Source organism: Pseudorca crassidens, chromosome 8 (assembly GCF_039906515.1).
Source record: "Pseudorca crassidens isolate mPseCra1 chromosome 8, mPseCra1.hap1, whole genome shotgun sequence".
NCBI lineage: Eukaryota > Metazoa > Chordata > Mammalia > Artiodactyla > Delphinidae > Pseudorca > Pseudorca crassidens.
Window position 1 is genome coordinate 89,579,009 of NC_090303.1, and position 21,988 is coordinate 89,600,996.

The 21,988-nt window shown below is 35.3% G+C and overlaps 1 protein-coding gene across 7 annotated transcripts in view; it reads right to left on the reverse strand.

The window, feature by feature from the left end:
* CNOT4 (CCR4-NOT transcription complex subunit 4) overlaps positions 1-21,988 on the reverse strand; it is a 139,653-nt gene that overhangs the window by 11,973 nt on the left and 105,692 nt on the right. For 5 of the 7 annotated variants that reach the window (XM_067747104.1, XM_067747102.1, XM_067747103.1 and 2 more), the window contains 3 exons: positions 21,929-21,986; positions 19,081-19,330; positions 17,688-18,188 (listed from right to left, as the gene is read on the reverse strand). In XM_067747104.1, the coding sequence (XP_067603205.1) occupies positions 17,688-18,188; positions 19,081-19,330; positions 21,929-21,986 (809 nt within the window). Of the gene's footprint in view, positions 1-10,976; positions 12,744-17,687; positions 18,189-19,080; positions 19,331-21,928; positions 21,987-21,988 lie in introns of those variants that run through there. The other 2 variants (XM_067747106.1, XM_067747105.1) reach the window with 1 other exon arrangement.

A 21,988-nucleotide genomic window follows, 5' to 3' on the forward strand; every position in this document is an offset into this window, starting at 1 on the left:
CTAAAGGAATATACGAACTTTAGTAATAAGAACAGTGTTAATGAAAAAGGAGATTATCTAATCACGTCTGGATTATTAAAGTGTGAGCTTCATATTTTAAGAAAGGCATTCAGGGACTTCCCTGGTTGTGCAGTGGTTAAGAATCTGCCTGCCATTGCAGGGGACACGGGTTTGAGCCCTGGTCCGGGGAGATCCCACATGCCGTGGAGCAACTAAGCCTGTGTGCCACAACTACTGAGCCCGTGCACCACAACTACTGAAGCCCGCACACCTAGAGCCTGTGCTCCGCAACGAGAAGCCACCGTAATGAGAAGTATGCGCATCTAAACGAAGAGTAGCCCCTGGTCACAACTAGAAGCCCGCGTGCAGCCATGAAGACCCAACACAGCCAAAAATAAACATATAAAATTTAAAAAAAAAGGCATTCATTGTCATGCCAAAATATGTGTAGAGGAGAAGTGGGCTACAGAGAGAACTAGAAACCATGTTAGGTGTGAAAAGGTTAAAAGGACTAAGTTTGTTTCATTGAGGTCTAGTAGTTACTAGACAAGCGGAAACTGCCTTCACATATTTGACAAGAAGTATAAATGGGAAAAAGACTTTGGTTTAGCCAAGAGAAAAAATTCTTTAACAATTATAAGTTCCCTAAAGAGAGCTCCCTACTTAGGAAAGTATTAAGTTCCCCAAACAGCTCTTCATTACCCACACAGAGAGTTCTGGAAAATAAGGTATTTATTTAGAAAGACTTTCTGAATTGTGTGTATACATATGTATGTATATGTATGTGTATATATGTGTGTGTATATATATATATTTGTGAGTATCACAAATGAGAAATTGGAGGTAAGAAAAGTATTGGTTAGGTGAAATTTTTTAAAGTTTGTGTGTGTGAAGGGAGGGAGCAGTGTGTGATCCTTGGGAAAATAAGGATCAGTCAAGAGCTGAATTTCCAGAGTTCAGAGGTAAAGACAGAAGAGAAGGACTGATCATAGAGTGGTGAGGGGAATCTTAACACTGAACTGAAGGCCACAGTTCAACCAAGAGGTGAGATAATTCATGTGGAAACGAATCTAATTAAGGTCTCCAGAAGTCCAGATTTAACACAAAGCAGATCTAGATCCAGGCTTTGCAGACCTCCAGAAATAATAATCAGACACTAACATTACTCTCTCAGCCATGAGTTTTCATTCAACAAACATTTATCGAATATCTACTCTATTATTTTCTCTGGGGCTTGATGCTATAACATTTTACAGCAGCTTCCTAGAAGTCTTGCTGCTCTGCTTGTTTTGTATTTCTTCAACGGATCCCTGGAGTTTGGCTATTCGGAACAAAGCAGTGATAGCTTTTGATCGTTTAGTGCCAATAAAATATTTTTATGCGAGTATAAGTTCCTCTCCAGGCCTGAAGAGGAACTTGCACTAAGACCAAAGTATTTTGCTGCCTATGCAGCAAATCCCCATATGGTTATATGTCTACTGAAAGTCCTAAGGTTTCTGATGTTCATAATTTTCCAAACTAAAAGATTTCTAAATTTTCTAAAAGTTATTTAAAAACATACAGCCAGTTTTTACTCCATTTGATTACACAGCTCACTTTTGACAGTGAAGATCAGTCTCATCTTTTTCTGAAAGATGGCTCCTATCTTAAGGGTTTATATCAAAGACATAAAACTCCCCCCAAAAGAAGACTAAAATTATCCATGCTCTGAAACATGATTTTAATTGACAAATTCTTCATAACCCAACTCTGAGCTTTATTTTTAGAAAGTATCTTTTTAGGCATTAAAATAATCATTTGCTTTGTTTCTTAATTTTAGAAAAAAGATTATTTTTAGGAAACGAAGTAAATGCCTCATTATCCTGAAACTAAATAACATAGATATGTGTATAGTCATGGTAATAAACATTTCCAACCCAACTGACCAAGCATACATCTTTCTCCCTCACTATTTTCACAAACCAGAGATATTTGTTAAAGTTTGTTTTGAGGTTGTTTTATAAATAAACATTTGATTTTTCAAAACAAGAATGCAAATTTGAAATTTACTTATTTTTTAGCTATGTGAAATGTATGATTTAAGAAAAAATAAGACTATTTTGCTTCTTCTTCCTCCTTACTATTTATTCTTATACTGGGGAAAATACAGAAACTTTTTGCCTCCAATTTTCAAATTATGCTTCAATTTAGAAAGACTTAACATAAGACTGCATCCTTTCCAGAACTACAAAAGATGATACTCCTGTGGAGGAAAGCATTTCAAAAGGCCTATATGCTGATGAATTTAAAGAGCTATATGCTTACCATCAGTTCACTAAGGGGCCTTAGTTTAAAAATCATTTTTGAAATATACTTATTTAAGTGTTCATCCTTCGCTATGATTTATTATAGTTCAGTTGCAAAAGAATGCCAGAGATGGTCTTGACAGAACCAAATCTCAATCAGTGTAGAAGAAAGGAAAGCAGGAAGGAACGAGGGAAGGAAGATCATATGAACACAATCTTAAATATAAATTAGAAACTACAATTCCTATTTCACCACATCCAGGTTTATACTGAACTAGAACATTTTACTGAAAAAAAATTAGTTCTATTAAAAATCACACATATTTGTGAAGCACTTTATTTTAGTAGTATTGTCTAGAATGTATTTTTAAAGAGCTAGAATAACTTAGAAGTAGGAGAAAGTGAATAACACCAATCTTACAATGTCAAAAGTCTACCAATTTGACACTTGTTACTCAATCTACTCCAAACCCAGACTGTGCTTTCTGCTTAAATGTGCTGTTTTGATTTAAAAGAGAGAAGAAAAAAATAATATGATCATTTAAAATCAAAAGCTAGTTTGGAAATAAGACCAGATACTGAGAAGGAAATTGGGAGGTAAATGACCAGAGACTCTGAGTAAACAGCAGCCTGACAGAGCACTTTCTTCTCCTTTGAAATGGGAAAATTCAGGCCTGTCAGGGATCCTGTAGGGTAATCACACAGGTAGTGCACATTAAGATCTAGTCAAGACCGCCCCCTCTAATTGTGGTTAAGTTACACAGAGATAGAAACAATTTCTTGTTTGTCCAAAGAAAGAAAAAGAAACTGGATAGAGAGGTGAGTACAAACTATCAGAATAAGACTCCAGCTAGTCAGGAATTAAAACCTGAAAGCATGTTCTAAAACTAAGGTTGCAGGGCTGTAGGTATTTATTTGGAAATTATGTAAGATCTTTGCTTACTTTAGTAATAAGCTTCATTCCAATCACCTACCATTTAAAATACAGGTGAGGTTTTGCAGCATTGACTACACTAAGACTCAAGAAATGTCATTCTTATTTGTGACTCTGGGACTGGGGAAGGCCACTGTTAGGTTAATTAGTGAATGTTAATAGTTTAGATGTAAAAACAAAAAACAAACCAAAAAAACCCATACCTGGTAGCAAATCATACCCTAAGTGAGGGATGAGGGAATAGGGCATATATATATCAGTAATCCATAATCACAAACTTCATAAAAACGTATTTTAATAGAGAAAACATAAGTGCAACAATGGTATGTAGCCCAACACTCAGCTTAAGGCCAATAAGAAACCTTCCTACTTTGTTGATGAAGTCATAACCCAGGACCTCCTTTTACCTTAAGCTGAATACTCAATTTATAGATGTAGTAAAGGAAAAAAATGAATGGTTTCAGGGTGTCAGTCTTCTTGCAAATGCCAACATATAAAACGACAATGTTTAAAAACATCCCAGTAATGTTCCAGATCACTATGTTCTGCTCCGTAGACACATTATTTCAGTACGCAAGACTGATAACAGAGTATAAACGCTAGTATAGTCCTTGGGAAGAGATCTCACCATATTAGGAAACATCACTAGGCTACAAAAGTTGATTGCAGTCAGCATTCCTGCATTTCTTCTTGGAGATGATGATGGTATTATCATCTTTAAATCCTTGTGGAGCTTTCCCTCTTTTTCATTATGCTGAAAACAACAACCTCCTTGATTGAAAAAAAAATCAGCAGATATGCTATCATTTTACATAGTGTAGCATATAGTAGCTCTTCAAAGATGAACCTAAAATCACCCCTTTAGTGTGGGTGTAGTATATCCTGGTGCCATTACTATAAGCATTTTTTTCATTCTGTAACATTAGAGATATCACCAGTCTAGGTGTCATGCATGTTGATCCTTAAATGCTCTTTGGCACTGCAGAAAAATGCTGGGTAAATTTAATGCCACCTGTTTTACTGTTTATTTTGGTTCTGACATTTGTACTTTAAGTCTACATTAAGAGTACCTGCAAGGTTACAATTTCCCCCCACTAAAGTTACTCCAAGGTCATTGGGCCACATTTAACACAAGGCTGTTTTAACAACTTACAGGATCTGTAATAACAGTTGCCAGCAGATACACAATCTGAAAGTCTTCAATTCATTACTTGCACTGATATTCACAGTTGAAAGCCCTTGACTTGTGAGAACTACTAAAATAAACTGTAAGACACAACAAAGTTTAGAGAAGAGACATATTCTGAATCTTGAAGTTTTTTTCTCCTTGAATTACATATACAAAAGCATGTTCACATGGTGAGGGCTAGGAAAACATAAAACTGTGGTTAGAATGTGATTATGGGCAATCACAATCCTTCTGAGCCTTGTTTATTAATAGCGTTATTATTATTTGGTCTTTAAAAGTGGATTGTTGAAGACTGTATGTCTCATAGCTCTGAAATTTCATGATTCTAAAACGTCTTTTTCTTATTATCCTTTCCTTAGGTTTTCCAAAAGAGTAAGACATGGGATGGATATGCTTAGTAGTGGAAGTGAAAATTGATGAGAAAAAGCTATGAAAATATTTGTTCAGATAAAAGCATGACCAGGGGTGAAGTGGGCACCTGTACTGTAACCCTGCTGCATTTAAACAGGGTCTTAATTTCTTTTTTAAAAAAAAACCTTTAGAGAAAGTCACAGAGAGATGGTCTGAGATTTTTTCACCTGCCACATTCACTAAGTGGAGGATTTAAATGAAAATTACTATATATAAACAAATGTACATGCACACACACAACACTCAACCTCACTCCCAGACACAGAGCCAGGCTTATTTATTTCCTTTGCTAAGTAAGCTTTCTCTTAGGTGATGTGCTAATCAAATGTCATGAAGACAGAGGGACTATTATTACCACTTAAGAACTATTCAGACAGTTGCTTTAAACGTTTTTACCCGAGTCTAGATGCAGCTGTTACCACACAGTCCCAACAAGGACAGGCCAAAATTCTCACAGCCACAGTGGGTTATTTATTCAATTTTAACATTAAGATAATTAAAGAACAGTCCTACTGGGCCACCAAATTGTTCACTTTAAAGTAGTTAATTGTATGTTATGTGAATTTCACCAAAAAAAAAAAAAAAAGGTACTGGGTGCTTTAAAGGCTTTATAAATTATATGGAGGGGAAAAAAAACTTTTGGGGTGTTACACAATAGTGGGTCTTAGGACCAAACTGGAGCTGGAACAACAAAACTGTTCTAAGCACAGTATGTTCTTAGGGGTTGGGTCGGAGCTTCCAGGAACCTCAAAAATAACCATAAAGTGTGAGGCAGGCTAAGAACAAAGTCAAGTCAATAGCTGCCTTATGAAGGCTGGTGTGAAGGAAGCTGGAGTAAATAGATTGGTTCTCAAGTACAATAATTACCAGCTGGTTCATGGAACTTCTAGGTACTTCTGTCCAATTCTCAAGCAGCTTATATTACTTAAGCTTGCCTTCAATTCTAGGTACCTGATAGGTATAAACTAGATTTTTATATAACTCAAACCCAGGGTATACTCTCCAAAGCGCCAGAACAGAGTAGATACACCTTAATTAATCTTGAATTCCCAAGAGTGATTCTTTAGAAAAAGCTCCTGGTTAAAGAAGCTGTGGTCTAATATGCCTAGCAATACAAGGTTGCTAAGACTAATAAATCACAGGGCAGTAAGGAGATCCAAGGAGCAGCGGCTTCTCAATCCATCAACATGGTTCCACAAACTTAGCATTCTTAAGCAATAACTTATACTTTGAAGCATTATCATTTTTAAATGTCACAGGTGATATCTTAGCTGACATATACGGAACAAGTCCAGTGAATTTAAAAATATGTTAGAAGGGCTTCAGGCAGGATTTTAATTTAGTCAGGAAATTAAGGATGCTTTCAAACTAGGCATGTTTGCTATTAATTGAATGAGAAAAAATATATATTATATATTTATATCTCCATCTCTGAGTTCAATAACTTGTAGGTTTGTGTCTATTTACAAAGCACATTCTCTTTTGGGGAAAGTTGTCAAAATATTTTTATAACCTGTTATAATAAAATTCTTAAGTTCTCTCTACTTTCACCAATCTACTGCTTTTAATACCAACTTGTCATATAATTAAAGCAGAATGACCTAGTCCAACTAAGAAGAGATACTTTCCCTATGTAGGTGGAAAGCTGATTCTTTCCAGTTTGCATTTAAGCTTGGGAAAAACTAGTTCACACCTGTAATATGGGCTCCTCAAGCTAGCAGACTCATCATATGGCACACCTACCCCCTCTGTCTAAACCTTTCATGTCATAAGTAACACACTCACTGGGCATACGTACACCTGTCCAATCTCATCTCTGGCTTTTCCCAGGCATTCCCTTGCACTCTGCGTTCACATCCTCCTACTGTGCTTTGAGAAAGCAATGTTTACTCCACTGTGGGACGTTTTCCTTTGAATCACCTTCAACTTATAGGAAACGTGATCCAGGTTCCCGCAGGCAATACCATGCTTTCTGCAATTCTCTCTCACACAGTCTGACTTCCTACTCTCAAAAAAGGACTGGAGGGAAAGCAGGGAGAGAAAAGACCACAGGGGTAACGAAAGCTTGCCTTCTTTCCAACCTCTAGCCCTAATGTTAGACATCTATCTACCATCCTTTCTCTGGTTCTCACTCATCATTTAGCACTGAGTGGTTATCATACTGACCACAGTCTCCTAATCTGTCCTTCCCTTAACAATACTATACCTGTTCTTTGTCCTCATCAAAACCTGAAATCAGTGAACTCCCTTCAACACACTCGCACCACTGGATATTTCCTGCCTTACTGGACTCTTCCTGATCACAAGGTTATATCAGTTTTGTCTTATTAAATATCTTTGTGTCCTTTCCTTCTTCACCCTCTAACCAAACTCTCATATTTGCTTTGTCCACTCCTGATGCTTTGTGTTGAATCACTGGAACATACAAAACCATATATATCTGGACACTAAAATTTTAAATTTGATTCTTATCTTGACTCAGCAATTCTTAAATTTCTTTCCGATGCACTTCTAGGCTTATTCTCACAGACTTATTTAATTTCTTTCTTTCTTTTTTTTTTAATAGGTTCCCAACTCCACTCTTTCACCCCCATTTTCTCACACAATATGCATTCAATAATTACTGATATGAGCAACTTCATCTATTCTCATTTTCTCTAATCTCACATTCTCTCTCCTAGATTTTCTGATTGTTTTTACAAATAGCAAAGGAAGATATATCCCATCTCTTTTAAGTCAAACCCATAACCTTACTCCGTCTCAGGAGTTTATCTCCTCCCAGCACCTACAGAAATGTGTTACTCTACTGGTTAGCCTATCTTCTCTTCCGCACTCTCTATGGTGTCCTCTCAATTGACTCTATATGCTCTGCCTTTAAAAATTTAGCTATCTCCCTTATCTTAAAGCAATGCCTTCTAAGATCTACCACCCATCTAATTAGCATCTTGTTTTTCTCTTCCCCTTTGTTGCCAAAGGCCTTCAGTCGATGACTGCTGTATCCATATCCTTGACATTTCCTCATGAATCCTAGAAATCTGCTTTCCATCTGTATCTTTTTATGAAAGTAACATTTTTTTTTTTTTTTTTTGCGGTACGCGGGTCCCTCACTGCTGTGGCCTCTCCCATTGCGGAGCACAAGCTCCGGACGCACAGGCTCAGCAGCCATGGCTCACGGGCCTAGCCGCTACGCGGCACGTGGGATCTTCCCAGACCGGGGCACGAACCCGTGTCCCCTGCATTGGCAGGCGGACTCTCAACCACTGCGCCACCAGGGAAGCCCCTGAAAGTAACATTTTTAAAGGTCATTAGAGACTTGGCCAAACCCAAAGCCCTTTTCCTAGATCTCATTCTTTCTGACTTCTAATTCATAATTTCTTCTCCAATCCTACTAGTTATTACTATTCCAGCCCAGGCCATCTTATTTGCAATGACATACGGGAACTGCTTTCTAATTGGTCCTAATTTCAAGCAAATGTATTACAGAATTAATCTTCTTAAAATGCTACAATCAAGTTACATCTTTGCCAAAGAACGTGTAGTTCTCTAACACTGACCACATCCACATCAAGACTAAACTATTCTTCCTAGTTTTCAAGGCTTTTGCACACTTATCCCACCTTCCTATATGACCTGTAATACCTCAGACGAGTCCATCTCCTTACTATCCTTCCCTCCTGACCCTTAGCAGACCATGCTAATCTCCATTCCCGATTCTTTGTTCAATATGTTGCCTTTGTTCAATATGTTGCCTTTACTGTATTTTCCACTTCCATCATTTAATTTCAAGCCATCCTTCAAAAGCAAAAAGCCCCACACTTTTTATGAAGGTTTTCCCTGAATCTGCTCACAGTAACTTCTCTAACTCCTATTTTTACTTTTGTATCAGCAAAGTGTCTGATACACTACAAACATTTCTAAACATTTCATGTGTGAATACCTGTACATACTACTACCATTTATTCAGCACAAGGAGACAACGTAGTAGATATTCAAATAAAAAGACTGAGAGAAGACACATAGCACTAATGGCAGAAGGACTAGCTTGAAACCAGGTAATTGACTTGGTTATATTTTGTAGAAAAAGACATATATATCATCATTTTGTGATATTACCTCTTTAAAAGAAAAAAACATTTTTAAGTTATTGTGCTCTCAATTGTATGATATACAACTCTTAAGCAAATATGGGAAAGCTTCATGATCAAATAAACAAAAGAATCTAAAACCTTACAACTCAATATAGGATAAAATGTCCCCCCGTTTTTATATATGCATAAATAACATGGTGGTCTTCATTTCGTAAGATTTCAATGCACCTGCAATTCGTTCCTTTCTCTTGGCTTTCTGAGGTAAGGCCTCTGTGGGAGTAGCTCCCTATGTACCTGTATCACAGCAGAGGAGAGCTCTGTCAGTCTTGAAGGTGCTTGGAATACTGTACAAATAGGAGCCATGTCAGTAAAAATGTGCACACAATGCATTAAAGTTTTCTTTCTTTCTTTTTTTTTTTTTTTTTGCGGTACGCGGGCCTCTCACTGTTGTGGCCTCTCCCGTTGCGGAGCACAGGCTCTGGACGCGCAGGCTCAGCGGCCATGGCGCACGGGCCTAGCCGCTCCGCGGCATGTGGGATCTTCCCGGACCGGGGCATGAACCCGTGTCCCCTGCATCGGCAGGCAGACTCTCAACCACTGCGCCACCAGGGAAGCCCTAAAGTTTTCTTTAAAAGAACATATATAGAGGAAGCTGTACTTAATCGCCACAACACTAAGAGTAAGACATGAGCACACACACGACTGAGAAATACTTAAATTAGAATAATGAATGTATGTCTCTCCCGTTAAAATTTTTTTCACTCTCTCCAAATTATCATATATTTTAAAATTTCAAATATCAGTATACAATACCCTTTGTTGCCACTGTCAGAGCAATGAATAATGAAATGAGTCTGGACTGCTCTGGCTGTTCCTGTGGTTAAAATATATCAAGAGCTGACCCTATAGAAATAATTGAAATAAAACTGTCACTAGACTGTTACCCTTGATAATAGGATCTATACTTTATTCAGCCTTGTATCCCTCAAGATCTAGCTCAATTCACTACAAAGAATAGGCACTCAAATATTAATGCTTCGTTGAAATAAGAGGAGAGTATACAAAAGCACCACCTGTAAAAACAAAATGCAACAGTAGAATGAAAAGGAAAGTATTATTAATCAGAAAATATTTTCTAATGGAATCTTTAAGAAATTAAAAAGAGGCACTTGACATTCATCATAAGATCAAAATCATTCAACCCAGGTCTATATCCTACACACTGGCACTAAGAACTGCTGCTCTGAAATGTTTTTTTAAAAGTTAAGGATATAAAAGCATATAAAGTTTCCCTTGTGTATGACAGATCAATCAGGAAGGAATTTATCAAAAACTAATTTGAAGTTTTTAGAATTTCTCATTCTTTACCATCATTTGGTTTCATCAATTTACTTGCTAAGTGAAGCAGTACTTTCTTTCACATGTTGTGTAACTTTTTCTGTGTTTTAGTATAATTAATTCTGACTGACTTTAAGACTTCACTTTTTAAAACCATAATATATATATTAAGTAAGCAAAACAGCGAAGCTTACTTGTTTAGGCTTACAAAGTCTTGGAATTACAGTTAGTTAAATGATAATCTTTAGCTAGTATATGTGAAAATATCTAAGTTGAAGCCTAATTACCCAAGAAAGCATTTTTCCCATTATGGTGTGTATGTGGAAAGTGGGGGCGGGGGCAGAAGGGGAAGCAGGCAGAAAGACAGTCCTGGGCTCTAGCAAGTCTGGTAAACTACCTGACAGTTTTATGGCAATGGCCAGGAATGAGAAAGGATAGAGAAAGCTACCACAGGAAAAAAGCCTTGTTTAACAAGTATATCTCTCAAAACAGTAAGTAAATGGGAGCTAACCACCTCATGTTTTTGTAAGAAGATCTGAGTGATGAAAGGCTTGCACTGAAGGCTGGAGAAAACTATGCGCTAGTAAGCCCTATTACAGGGAGCCCAAGTTTGTTCACAAAGCCAAGGAGCCTCAGCACCACGGGAGACATTAAGTGGATGTCTTGGCCTCTCACAGCAAAAATGAAACCATAATCAACACATACTAAAAGACTTCATATTCAACACATGCTAAAAGGCTAAGAAATCTACAATATTTTATTTGTATTTTCTAAATTTCTCATAATGCTGTCTTAAAGTCATTTCTAGATAGAAGTTAGAGATTATCATTTATGCAGAATTTTACAAAAATAATTAAAATGGCTAGATAATTAGTTGTTTCTACACCCTCAGCTAACCAAATTGAAGGATATCTAGGAATAGATTTTAGTTTACCCACTATACCTCAGGACAAACCCATTTAACTTGTGTATTATATCTAATAGAAAGTTATTAGACTTTACATAGAGAGGGAACCCTGAAAACTCCAACTCCAACATGATATTAAGTATCACTCCTAGTAAGGTATTTCATTATTATCATTATTATTATTTTAAATCTCTAGGCTTCCTTTTTTGGTATTCATGCTACTCTTTTAATATATTTTTTAATTAAGGCGTATCTTTTATATCACAATGTTTTTTTTTAAAATCTCAAGAGGAGATCTGACTTTCCCCTTTTTTCCCAGATGCTTAATTTAGGCAGAACATAGTCATGTTTTCTGAACCAGCTTTTGTCTAATGCTCAGAACTGAATTCAGTTTATTTTCTTTCATTATCAGCTTTAGAACTATTTCAAGAAATTGTCTATTATCCAAAAACATCACTTCAACATTATAGCCTAATAAAGTACACCACTATTCTCTGTGATTAACTAAAATTACCTATGACAACTTACGTGGCCTAATTTTAGAGGATCCCCAATCTCTTCTCTTCCACCTTAGTCTCATTCTGGTCAGGTACTTGTAATATAGTTTTATTATCACACTTCAATTGTGAAACAATGAAATTTCCAAACAAATATCCCACAGAACTACCATTTTTCCAATAAAAATGTTACACTACTATGGTTGCTTCTCACATACAATATTTACCCCATATTCAAGTTTCTGATAAATCAACTGTAAGTTGAAATTCTGTTTCTGAGGCAATTTCCCGGTATACTAGGCAGTGCATTAGAAAAGAGATTATATTGCATTTAGTCTATAATAATTATCTCTTAAGCGTCTCTATATAATTAACAACCATTCAAAAAGAAAGTGCAAATGTGCAAATCAGAGAGAACAAAGACAGTTTCTAAACATGTAATGCATAATATAGGATAAATCCATACAACTACAAACAATTGCTGACAACATTCTTCTGAGCATTAAATGACACCACCAATTTTGTTTTATATGTATTCTTTCTTCTCAAGTATTCAAAGAATGCAAGACATTATCTTCTTAATTTTCAAATTTTCATGAATATATTAGGATATTACCATTTTTTCACAAATCAGAAAACAAGGAACTACCATTATCTTTGAATATTTTCAATTAATAGAGCCAAAATAACAATTCTAGCTAATCTCATCTGGGATCTTAATTATAGTACTACAAGTTTATTTGTGTGAGTTAAAAAATAGTATCACTCATGAGAAACAATGCCAAAATTATTATGCTAATAAATTGTGTTAAAGGCCTAATGAAGAAATACTTTAGCAACTATGAGGTAACACACTAGTTGTAGGCATGAGGAACGTTTATATTGGCTCTTTTGGGTGTATACATTAAATGCAAAATCAGAAAGGAGTCATGCAAAAATCCGGTTGCCCATGCAAGCACCCCAGAGTCTAATCCTCTCCTCTCAGTTCTGTTGTCAGGCCACAGTAGTGTGGAGACTTGTAGGCTGCTGTCCTTGTTGTAATGAATGGGAAGAGGCTGACAGTGGCATGGTCGAAACCTTCACCTCTTCTTCCCCTGTGGAAAAGTCAGTCATGGTCTAGTTATGGGTGACTAGATTTGTTAACAGTCCCTTTAAAAATGACTTCAATATTTGGAATACTGATACATATATAAAATACATGCGTAATGGCTGGAATGCGGGTGTGAAACAAGACATGAATTTTAAAATATAAACTTATCAAGTACCTAGAAAATAGTTATACTCCAATCACACCCTTAAATTTAACACTGTCAGATTTAAGAACAAATATAATAGATTTAGAATTATAAATATACAAAAAGGAAAAAAAAAGAGAGACCAGGAAAGCCATTCTTTTCCAAGCCAATTGGACCCCTTATATATTTAGACACTCCTAACAGTAAGCAGTATTTTGTGAAAAAATTAAAACTAAATTCACAGAAGTGAAAATGTGATTTTTTAAAAGGGAAAAATGACAAATCCATGTTTTAAAAGCAGTAATTATGTTTAGAAAAAAGAAATAAAAAGATGTAAATATTAATTTAGCAAATTACCATACAGCATCTGAAAATTCAATGTGCACTTTTGAAGTAATCAGCAAACAGTAAAATGCTAACAATACAATGATCCAATTGACTGAAAGTGAGATGACTACTTCTAGGTCAGAGAACTGTACATGAAATGAGATCAGTTCTCCCAATTATAATTGATAATGACTACAAGTGACTTGTTTCACACGTGACTCAAAATTCAATCAAGTCACTGTTAAAACAGCTAATTCAGAAACTAAGAATTTTTTTTTTAATGCCCTCTCTTAAGTAAAATTCAAATGAACAAAAACACGAACAAAAATCTAATCCTAAACAGTTTCAAATATTTTTCTAGGTATATTCCGAAACAACAATGTTTACAGACTTAGACTATTATTTGTCTTCCAAATAATTTTTAGCATTATGGAATAAAAACATCTTGGTAGGGAGTCCTTTGAAAAACACATCTGCAAAGTTACACTTGGAAAGACAGCTTAACTGATAACATGAAGATAAAGACTTTCAGTCTTTAGAACAGGTTATTTCATAGTGTTTCAGTAAATTGGCAAAGATTCTATAAATCCCAAATACATAGCAAGGAGGCTGTGTAAAGGAAATTTTAGACTAGAGTTCTTGGTGAGAACGTGGTACTTAGAAGAACTAAGCAAGAGATTAATTTTCATCAAGTCAATGAAATTCATTCTATTTTGTAACTACAGGTCATATTCCTGAGATGGGCCAATTGTCTCATGAATAGATACTGTTGATAAAAAGGGACCTCCCAACTGTGTGAGAGCAAAAATCTCTTACTATGGGAAGAAAGCCATGTTAAAGTAAATGCCAGTAATTTTCATTTATGAAGGAGAACATCAATGTTGTAATGAAAAACCATTTTAGTTACTAAATCTGAGATCTGGGTTCTTATCCTAATTCTACTACTAATTGAATGTGTGACTTTTAACAAATTATTTAACCTTTCCAGAACACAGCTTTGTCATTCCTAAAATGAAGGAGTTGAACAAGGTAGGTCAATTTTTAGGACTAGAAAAGTCACTTTTTAAAACAAAAGCACGTGGTTCCAATAATAAAAAAGGTCTGAATGGACTTCACTATTACTGCCCACTGATCAAAGTTTCCCCTCAAGAATATTCCAAAAATCCTTCTAAATTTAGCAAACTGAATATGCAGCCAAGAAAATGCTGCTAAAAAGATTTCACTTAATTAAGGAAATAACTAATTTTAAACACAAAAATGATTTCAATTTGGCAGAGGAAATGGAAACCATGTTTCTGTCAAACCTCTGGCAACTGTCCTTCCCATGACAGGTTTCAGTGTATCAAATTTTAATAATTAACAGAAACAAACCAAAACTTAAAATTTAAATACAAATATATAATAAATATAGACATAGTTTCTGTATGATACACAGAAGACTGACACCTCTGAGTATTTACTCCTAAAGGTCAGGAACCTCATTTTGCTCTACATATCTAAAGAATAAATATACATGCCTTTTCCAGTACTGAATATTGTCTAAGTATATCTTAAAGTGGCAGGCCTCACTAAAACAGTATGTACTCTCCACTATGAAGCACTTGATAGCTACCTGTGTAAGATACCATGATATTCACTGCAGAATACAGAGTTAGGCCTTTTTCAATAGTTCAACTCAAGTACAACTGAGTTACAGCTAGGGGTGGGAGGCAGATATTGCCTACCTATTAAATTGCTTCAAATAATTCACAGTTAAGATGTACACAGTTTTTCATAATTTTAGTTTGTCATTTCTAATTGTTACTGAAAATCCTCAATCATCTGGCTACAATTATAAAACTATTCTGTTTTGAGGCTCAGCACATTCAGCTTTCTGAGGTATTTGCCAAATATTTATAAGCCATGGAAGGATTCTATAACTCTTGATAACAATTTAAAATATTTTGGTACATTAAAACTAAAATTTCTCTAGTCATGAGAGCCTTAAAAGTAATCTAACAATAAGCTTAATCATAAGTCACCATTTAAATACCAAGGTAGTATGCATAGTCAAAAACTGAAAATCTGAAATAACAAACTCTCCCCACCTCCCACAAAATACAACAATGATTCAGAACCTATAGTTGGTGACTTCATTCTTAGAATTTCTGGGAAAAAAATGTATTTTATGCTCTATGGTTGAGTATACGCTAAAAGAAAAGCCCACCAAGATAGGACCATAATTTAATGCCACATTTTTTTCATAAAGCACCTACTTTAGATGAAGATTTCAAATGACTAACATGAGGACAACTACACTCAAAAATCAGTGATTACTCATCACCCCTGTGGCATCTCCAGAATATATACTGGCTTGAAATATTTGGTTTAAAACTGCTCATTTTGTACTAATGGACAATATGATAACTATGAAATCAGAAGAACAGATAATTTTTGAAGATGGTCATGTAATAAGTCAAATAAAAGTACACAATGAAGACAGCTAAGAACTAGTTCCACAAAGGCATCATCCTTCCTATCAGATCAAGTCCATACTGTTTTGCCTCACCGTCAGAGCTCTCCGTCCTCTCATCCATTCTATGTATAAAATATATGAAGGACCTCCTGGTATAGAAGGCAGTTCTAATGCTTCTTAATGTAATGACATACTAAATCCTGCCTCTACGCCTTCATTCAGGAGTTTCCATCAACATAAAAGGTTTTTTCCTTTCCCTCCTGCTAACCCAAATCCAGGATACAGATCAATTCCTATTTCTTCAATGAAGCCTCCCCAACAATTTATAGGCTCCACTGATGTGTTTTGGATTCCAGTACCATATGGTTACCACTTTCATACACAGTCTTATTTTATCTCGTCAACTATACTGTACAGTACCTGGAAATAGTAGCCATATTTTATACTTGTTCTGTATTATCCGCATGGCCCAGTTCATTGTTGGGCAAACAGATACCCAAATATTTATAGTATTGGTTTAATATTTTATTGTTAAATGTTTAGAATATTTAGGGGAACTTAGCTTTAACTTTTAGTGTTATAATGTTATGAGATACACTACTAGTAATTTAAATGCCACATTTCTAAATGGTTGAAACAAAGCAAAACAAAACACAATTATGTTCTAATATGCTGTCTACAATGGATGAAAAAAAGAGTACCAGGAACTGAACACTTAGTGTTTCACAAGTGAATATCATGTAGAAGAGGACTGAAAAATGTCACTCTCGATTACCTACTAACTACCATATCAGATGAACAAATAACATGAGTCCCACCAATGTGCAAACCACTACATTAGGTGCTATCATGCTTACATGTAAATTAACTTCACTGTATCAACAGCCACAAACCATACTCTCTTAACCCAACTACTTGTCTTGAAAATGAAATGTTGTTGGTCACAAAGAGAATAGAGCCAAAGAATTTTGATGGATCTCTGTAAATTTATCTATCAACCTTGCTAAAAACAAGAGAACGAACGCTTTGCTGGTAACAGCACATTATTACAATAATGCTGTGCCACGTCATATCACAAAGGCCATGAAAAGGGATAAAAATTAATTTTATAAGTTATGTAACAGAGTGAAGGACTATTCTATTCTACTTGAGAGAATCAGGAGAGAACAAACTCTTTTACCAGTCATATCTAAAGCCCAAATTAAATTTTGAAAAACTATTAATAAGAAAGATTCCTTTAGATATAGAGGTCACTTGATCTAATAAATATCATATGGGACCTTAAAAGCCAAAAGTTCTGAAACCTTCAAGGGTAGCAGTACAAAACCAGAAGTATTCTGGCATCACTTACAGGAACCTAATATTTACCCCAGAAATAAAAACATGACAGACTAAAAGGAAAAATATCTCTCCTTGAACAATTTCTTTTTCACAGAAAGTATACTTATACACATATGTGTGTGAAACACTAATAATGAGAGTTCTCAAATATTAAGTCCTTTATTAACATATAGCACAGTTTTGATGTGTGTGTGTGTGTGTTTGTACGTGTCTATCAGTCAAAATAAGTAAGTTGTCAAAAGGAGTTAAGAGAGTGGCTTTATCCCTCATGCTCTCACTAATTACCATCTCTAAAAAATTTTTTTGAACCAGTTTACTTTTAGAATGTATAATCAGAATTTTTACCATGGTGTTGGACTTTATGGCACCATAATTTCAGAGCCCTTCTTTTTTCTTTGTCTTTTTGCATTTATATGCCATAAGAAAGTCTGGTAACTATTCTATTAAGTAAAATGCTTCCAAGCAATAACTAGGTATAATACTCCACCATCCTTATAAAGCTCACTATTACAAGGCATCCATCCAATTAAAATTTTTTTAGATTATGATAGTTTTTCCCATTGAAATTTCCAAGACTGATGATAAATACTTTCTGTTATTCAAAAGTTCCCTCCCTACCCACCCAACAACCTGAAGGCATGAGTTATTCACAAATTCTCAAAGGCTATAAATGAACCTACCTGCTATAGGGATCCCTCCCAGACCTGTGTTGTGCTGTGGCGGGAGATTCAAGTCCAAGAAATTACTATTTGAGGTGGGATTTGCTGTGTGGTTCAAGTGCATGATGCTATTGCGTGGAAAGGCCATCCAAGGATAGCGGGCTGCCTGGCCTGGAAAACTGAATGAATTATAAACCGCTCGGTGCTGCTGAAATTGAGGGAACCTCTGTGGCAAGACTGAAAAGGTACTATTGAGACTCGAGTTGGCATTTGCAGGTGCAGCAGGATGCAGGAATCCAGAGCCCGGACCTTTGGCGGTTGTAGTGTGTGAAGAGGAGTTCTGAAGAGATGTGGGCGAAAGGGAAGGTTGGTCTTGGACTGACAGTTCCTTTTCAATCAGGTCTGCTAAGGCTTTTCGAGTGACATCAAAGGGATCAAAACCCAAGTCATCCTCTGGTTGTTTAGAAGAACCAAAGCCAAATGCTGCTTGCCAGTCTGTAGAAGACGATACTGGGATTGTTTCTGGTGGGAAAAAGAATGAGTGATGAATTTAAAATATATAGCTCACTTCCACACTAGTGCAACATCATACTATAACACAAAGGCAAATATATGCAAAATCTACATAATTTCTTAGAACATTACGATTGTAAAATTACAAAAGGCCTCAGATACTTCTAGCAATGATTTCATCCATAAGTTACTAACTTCAAAAACTGAACAATATAGACTGATTTTGCTGATCAAAGAAAACAAAGTACTACTTGAAACCCAAATTATACTCTCAACTATTCATCATCAAAACCCAAAGTAAGTCATTTAAATGAAATAAATAAATATAATAGAATTCAATTAGTAAAGTTTATTTTTGAAATGTATTTATCAAAGACAAAGTATATGTTTGAATATACGCTTTACACACTACTACTATAACTTAATGAAAAAAGTATCCATTTAATCTTCATATTTTTAAATTGTCTTAAAAAAATTGTCTTGATTTTGTGTTATCCTTCACATTAATGAGAACTTACAATGAATGAAATTGGAAATGTCTCAAAATGTAACTTTAAAAATTAACTAACATACTTCTTTGTCAGCTGGGGAAACATTTCTAAAAATATAACTATACAAACACAAATCTAATTAAAAATTGTAAGCCCTTAATACTTCCTAGAGGAATAAGCATTCGATTATTGGAAAAATGATCTAACCCTTGATTTTTGGAGAAATTTGTCTGTTAACATGGTAAGTTCTAGGTCACAGAACTACTTACCTAACCATCCAATTCCTTGCCATTTAAAAGTTTACATTTTTATGAAAAAGGGAGTGGACAAAAAAGGGATAAAAACACATCCAGCAAAGGTCTCATTTTAGTTTGAGTATAATTACTAACACACATAGTATTGTTATATACCTGATGTGAAGAGGCTCTGTGGTTCTGGTGCTGTAGGCCAGTCACTGGATGCCTGTGGGGAACTGGGGAAAGGAGGAAGCCCACTTGGGATAGGGTTGGGATGGCGAAAATTGTCTGAGAATAATGACTGTGACTCAGTTACTGCCCCTTCAAAAGGAGACCGTGCACTGTGATTGGATGAACTGATGGGGATGACTGGATTGGATTTTGATAAACCAGGTGGTGGTGAAGGTGTATCACTGTTAGATATCTAAATAAAATGGAAAAAGAAAAGAATAATCAATATAAGTTTATACAATGTAATAAGCCATAGTTTAAAAGGCTTGCAATGAAAGGTATTAGAATAGTGATTTTCAAAAACTGGGGTACTTAAAGACTTTTTTATGAGAGCATAAATTTTCAAAAAAATCCATCAACTTACATATGTACTCTTTTATAAAACTGACCCTCCTGAAAAGACACAGCCAGTATCCTCTCCTTTTACAACCTAATTTCTCTTACTTTACAAAGACAATACTATTTCTCACTCTCTGGGATCTAACTATAGTATTTTGCCCAAGTGTGAAAACTTTCTGAGAGCCAAACAAAACTTTATTAGAAATATTAAGATTAGTGATGACACAGTGACTGACTCTAATGACTAGATTCTTTGGCAAACTAGATGATTCCCAATACTTCAGTTTTAAACAAAATGGAAAGAAGATCTAATCAAGCTATTTCCAAAAGCATCATTAAAAATAGTTTTTATAAGAAACCTTAATATGATTCTTAGGTATTTAATTCACAAGGAGTTCAAAAATTTGAGTGATATTGATATAATAACTCTTTCTTCCATCTACTTATTTATATGAACAAGATGTCTCAGCACCTGTATTTAGAAAAATGAAAACATGGCTAGATTGCTGCTGAAACATCTCCTTGTACCAATAGGTAATATTCATCCATGCATGCAAAAAAACTAATTTTAAAATGCCCTATCCACTTCATTAAGAGGTAAATTTCCAATACAATTTTAGTGTTTATGTTTAATGATTAATTTTTTAATCAAAATCTATGCTTATATATATATTGCTTTGATCAAATCAATACTACAAATAAATTCAGAAGAAAGAAGTTTGGCATTGTGTCAACAAAATATTTTTATTTCCAATTCAAAATTTATATGTCTACTTTTATTTGAGAGAATGCCTATCAAGCATAAACTCTATATATATATATATATATATATATTTAATTTAATTTAATTTATTTTTGGCTGTGTTGTGTCTTCATTGTTGTGCGTGGACTTTCTCTAGTTGCGGTGAGCAGGGACTACTCTTCGTTGCAGTGCACGGGCTTCTCATTGCAGTGGCTTCTCTTGTTGCGGAACACGGGCTCTAGGCACATGGGCTTCAGTAGTTGCAGCACGCAGGCTCAGTAGTTGTGGCTTGCAGACCCTAGAGCGCAGGCTCAGTAGTTGTGGCTCACGGGCTTAGTTGCTCCGTGGCATGTGGGATCTTCCTGGACCAGGGCTCGAACCCGTGTCCCCTGCATTGGCAGGCGATTCTTAACCACTGAGCCACCAGGGAAGTCCCAAGCGTAAACTATATTGCATTAAGAAAAAATTCTGTAATACCAGTGAAAATTAAAAAATGAGTTCAAGTAATGATGTAAAATTTCTGATTGTTAAAGAATAGCTTGTGTAAATGGATGAGGGAGTAACAAAACATTCTGATACTTAAATCTCTCAGATACTTATTAAAACCCAATGTAGCATGTTTATTTAAAAATACCAAAATTTATAATAAGCTGGAAATTACATCCTTTGCAGCTATTTTTAACTTATTATGAAAAAAATTTAATGTTAACTTAAAATATACAAGGGGATATAAAGATTTTCAAATTCTTTCATGGAAACTGTGAACAACAAGTTTAGAAAAACAATGTATTTTAGATCTCTAAGTTTCTCACACTGTGGGCAACTGGCTGTTCTTTACAGAAGAGATTAGAAACTACACTTTTTTTTTTTTTAAACCAAAGTAAGAGGTGTACAGAAACTTAACTAGTGAAAAGCTAGCAACTAGACAAGATGATACAAGGCATGCTCTAAAGATCAGGACCTCATTCTGTATCATAGTGGATGCAACTTTGAAGTTAACTATTTGGTTTATCATTTCAAAGCCAAAAGTCATTTGAGGGAAGGGGGAAAACTTGGGGTCAAGTTCACCGAGAGAAATAGAAAATTAAAGTTAGTTTGGGATTAGCAGATGCAAACTATTATCTATAGGATGGATAAACAACAAGGTCCTACTGTATAGCACAGGGAACTATATTCAGTATCCTGTGATAAACCACAGTAGAAAATAATATGAAAAAGAATATATATATGTATAACTGAGTCACTGTACTGTACAGCAGAAATTAACACATTGTAAATCAACTATACTTCAATAAAATTTAAAAAAAAAAAGAAAAGAAAATTAAAGTTGACAGCAAGGGACAAGGGGAGCATGGGGCAGAGAAACAACTCAAAATCAAGAATGCAGAAGGCGTGTTAGTCTGGGACCATTTCACGTAGGGTCAGAAAGACCAAGAATATCAGGGACTCCAAGGACACTAATGTATTAGCACACAGTACAATAACATATGGTCATAATGATAATTCTGAGTGATCAAGAAAGGGTTAAATTGTGCTCTATTCTGTAGAGAAAAAGAGGGCTAATACATTTAACAAAGATGTCCACTAAAAGTGTTTTTAAATTGTTTCAGTATTTAAAGTATTTTTCACTATCTAGAAAATTCACTCGCATAGAATGTCTTGTTTCAGCAGATGGCAGATAAATGAAAGAATACAGTATCAAAATCTTACCTGCTGGGAATTATCACCATTCCCTATGCTGAGAGAATCGGAAGGTTTGTCAATGGGGCT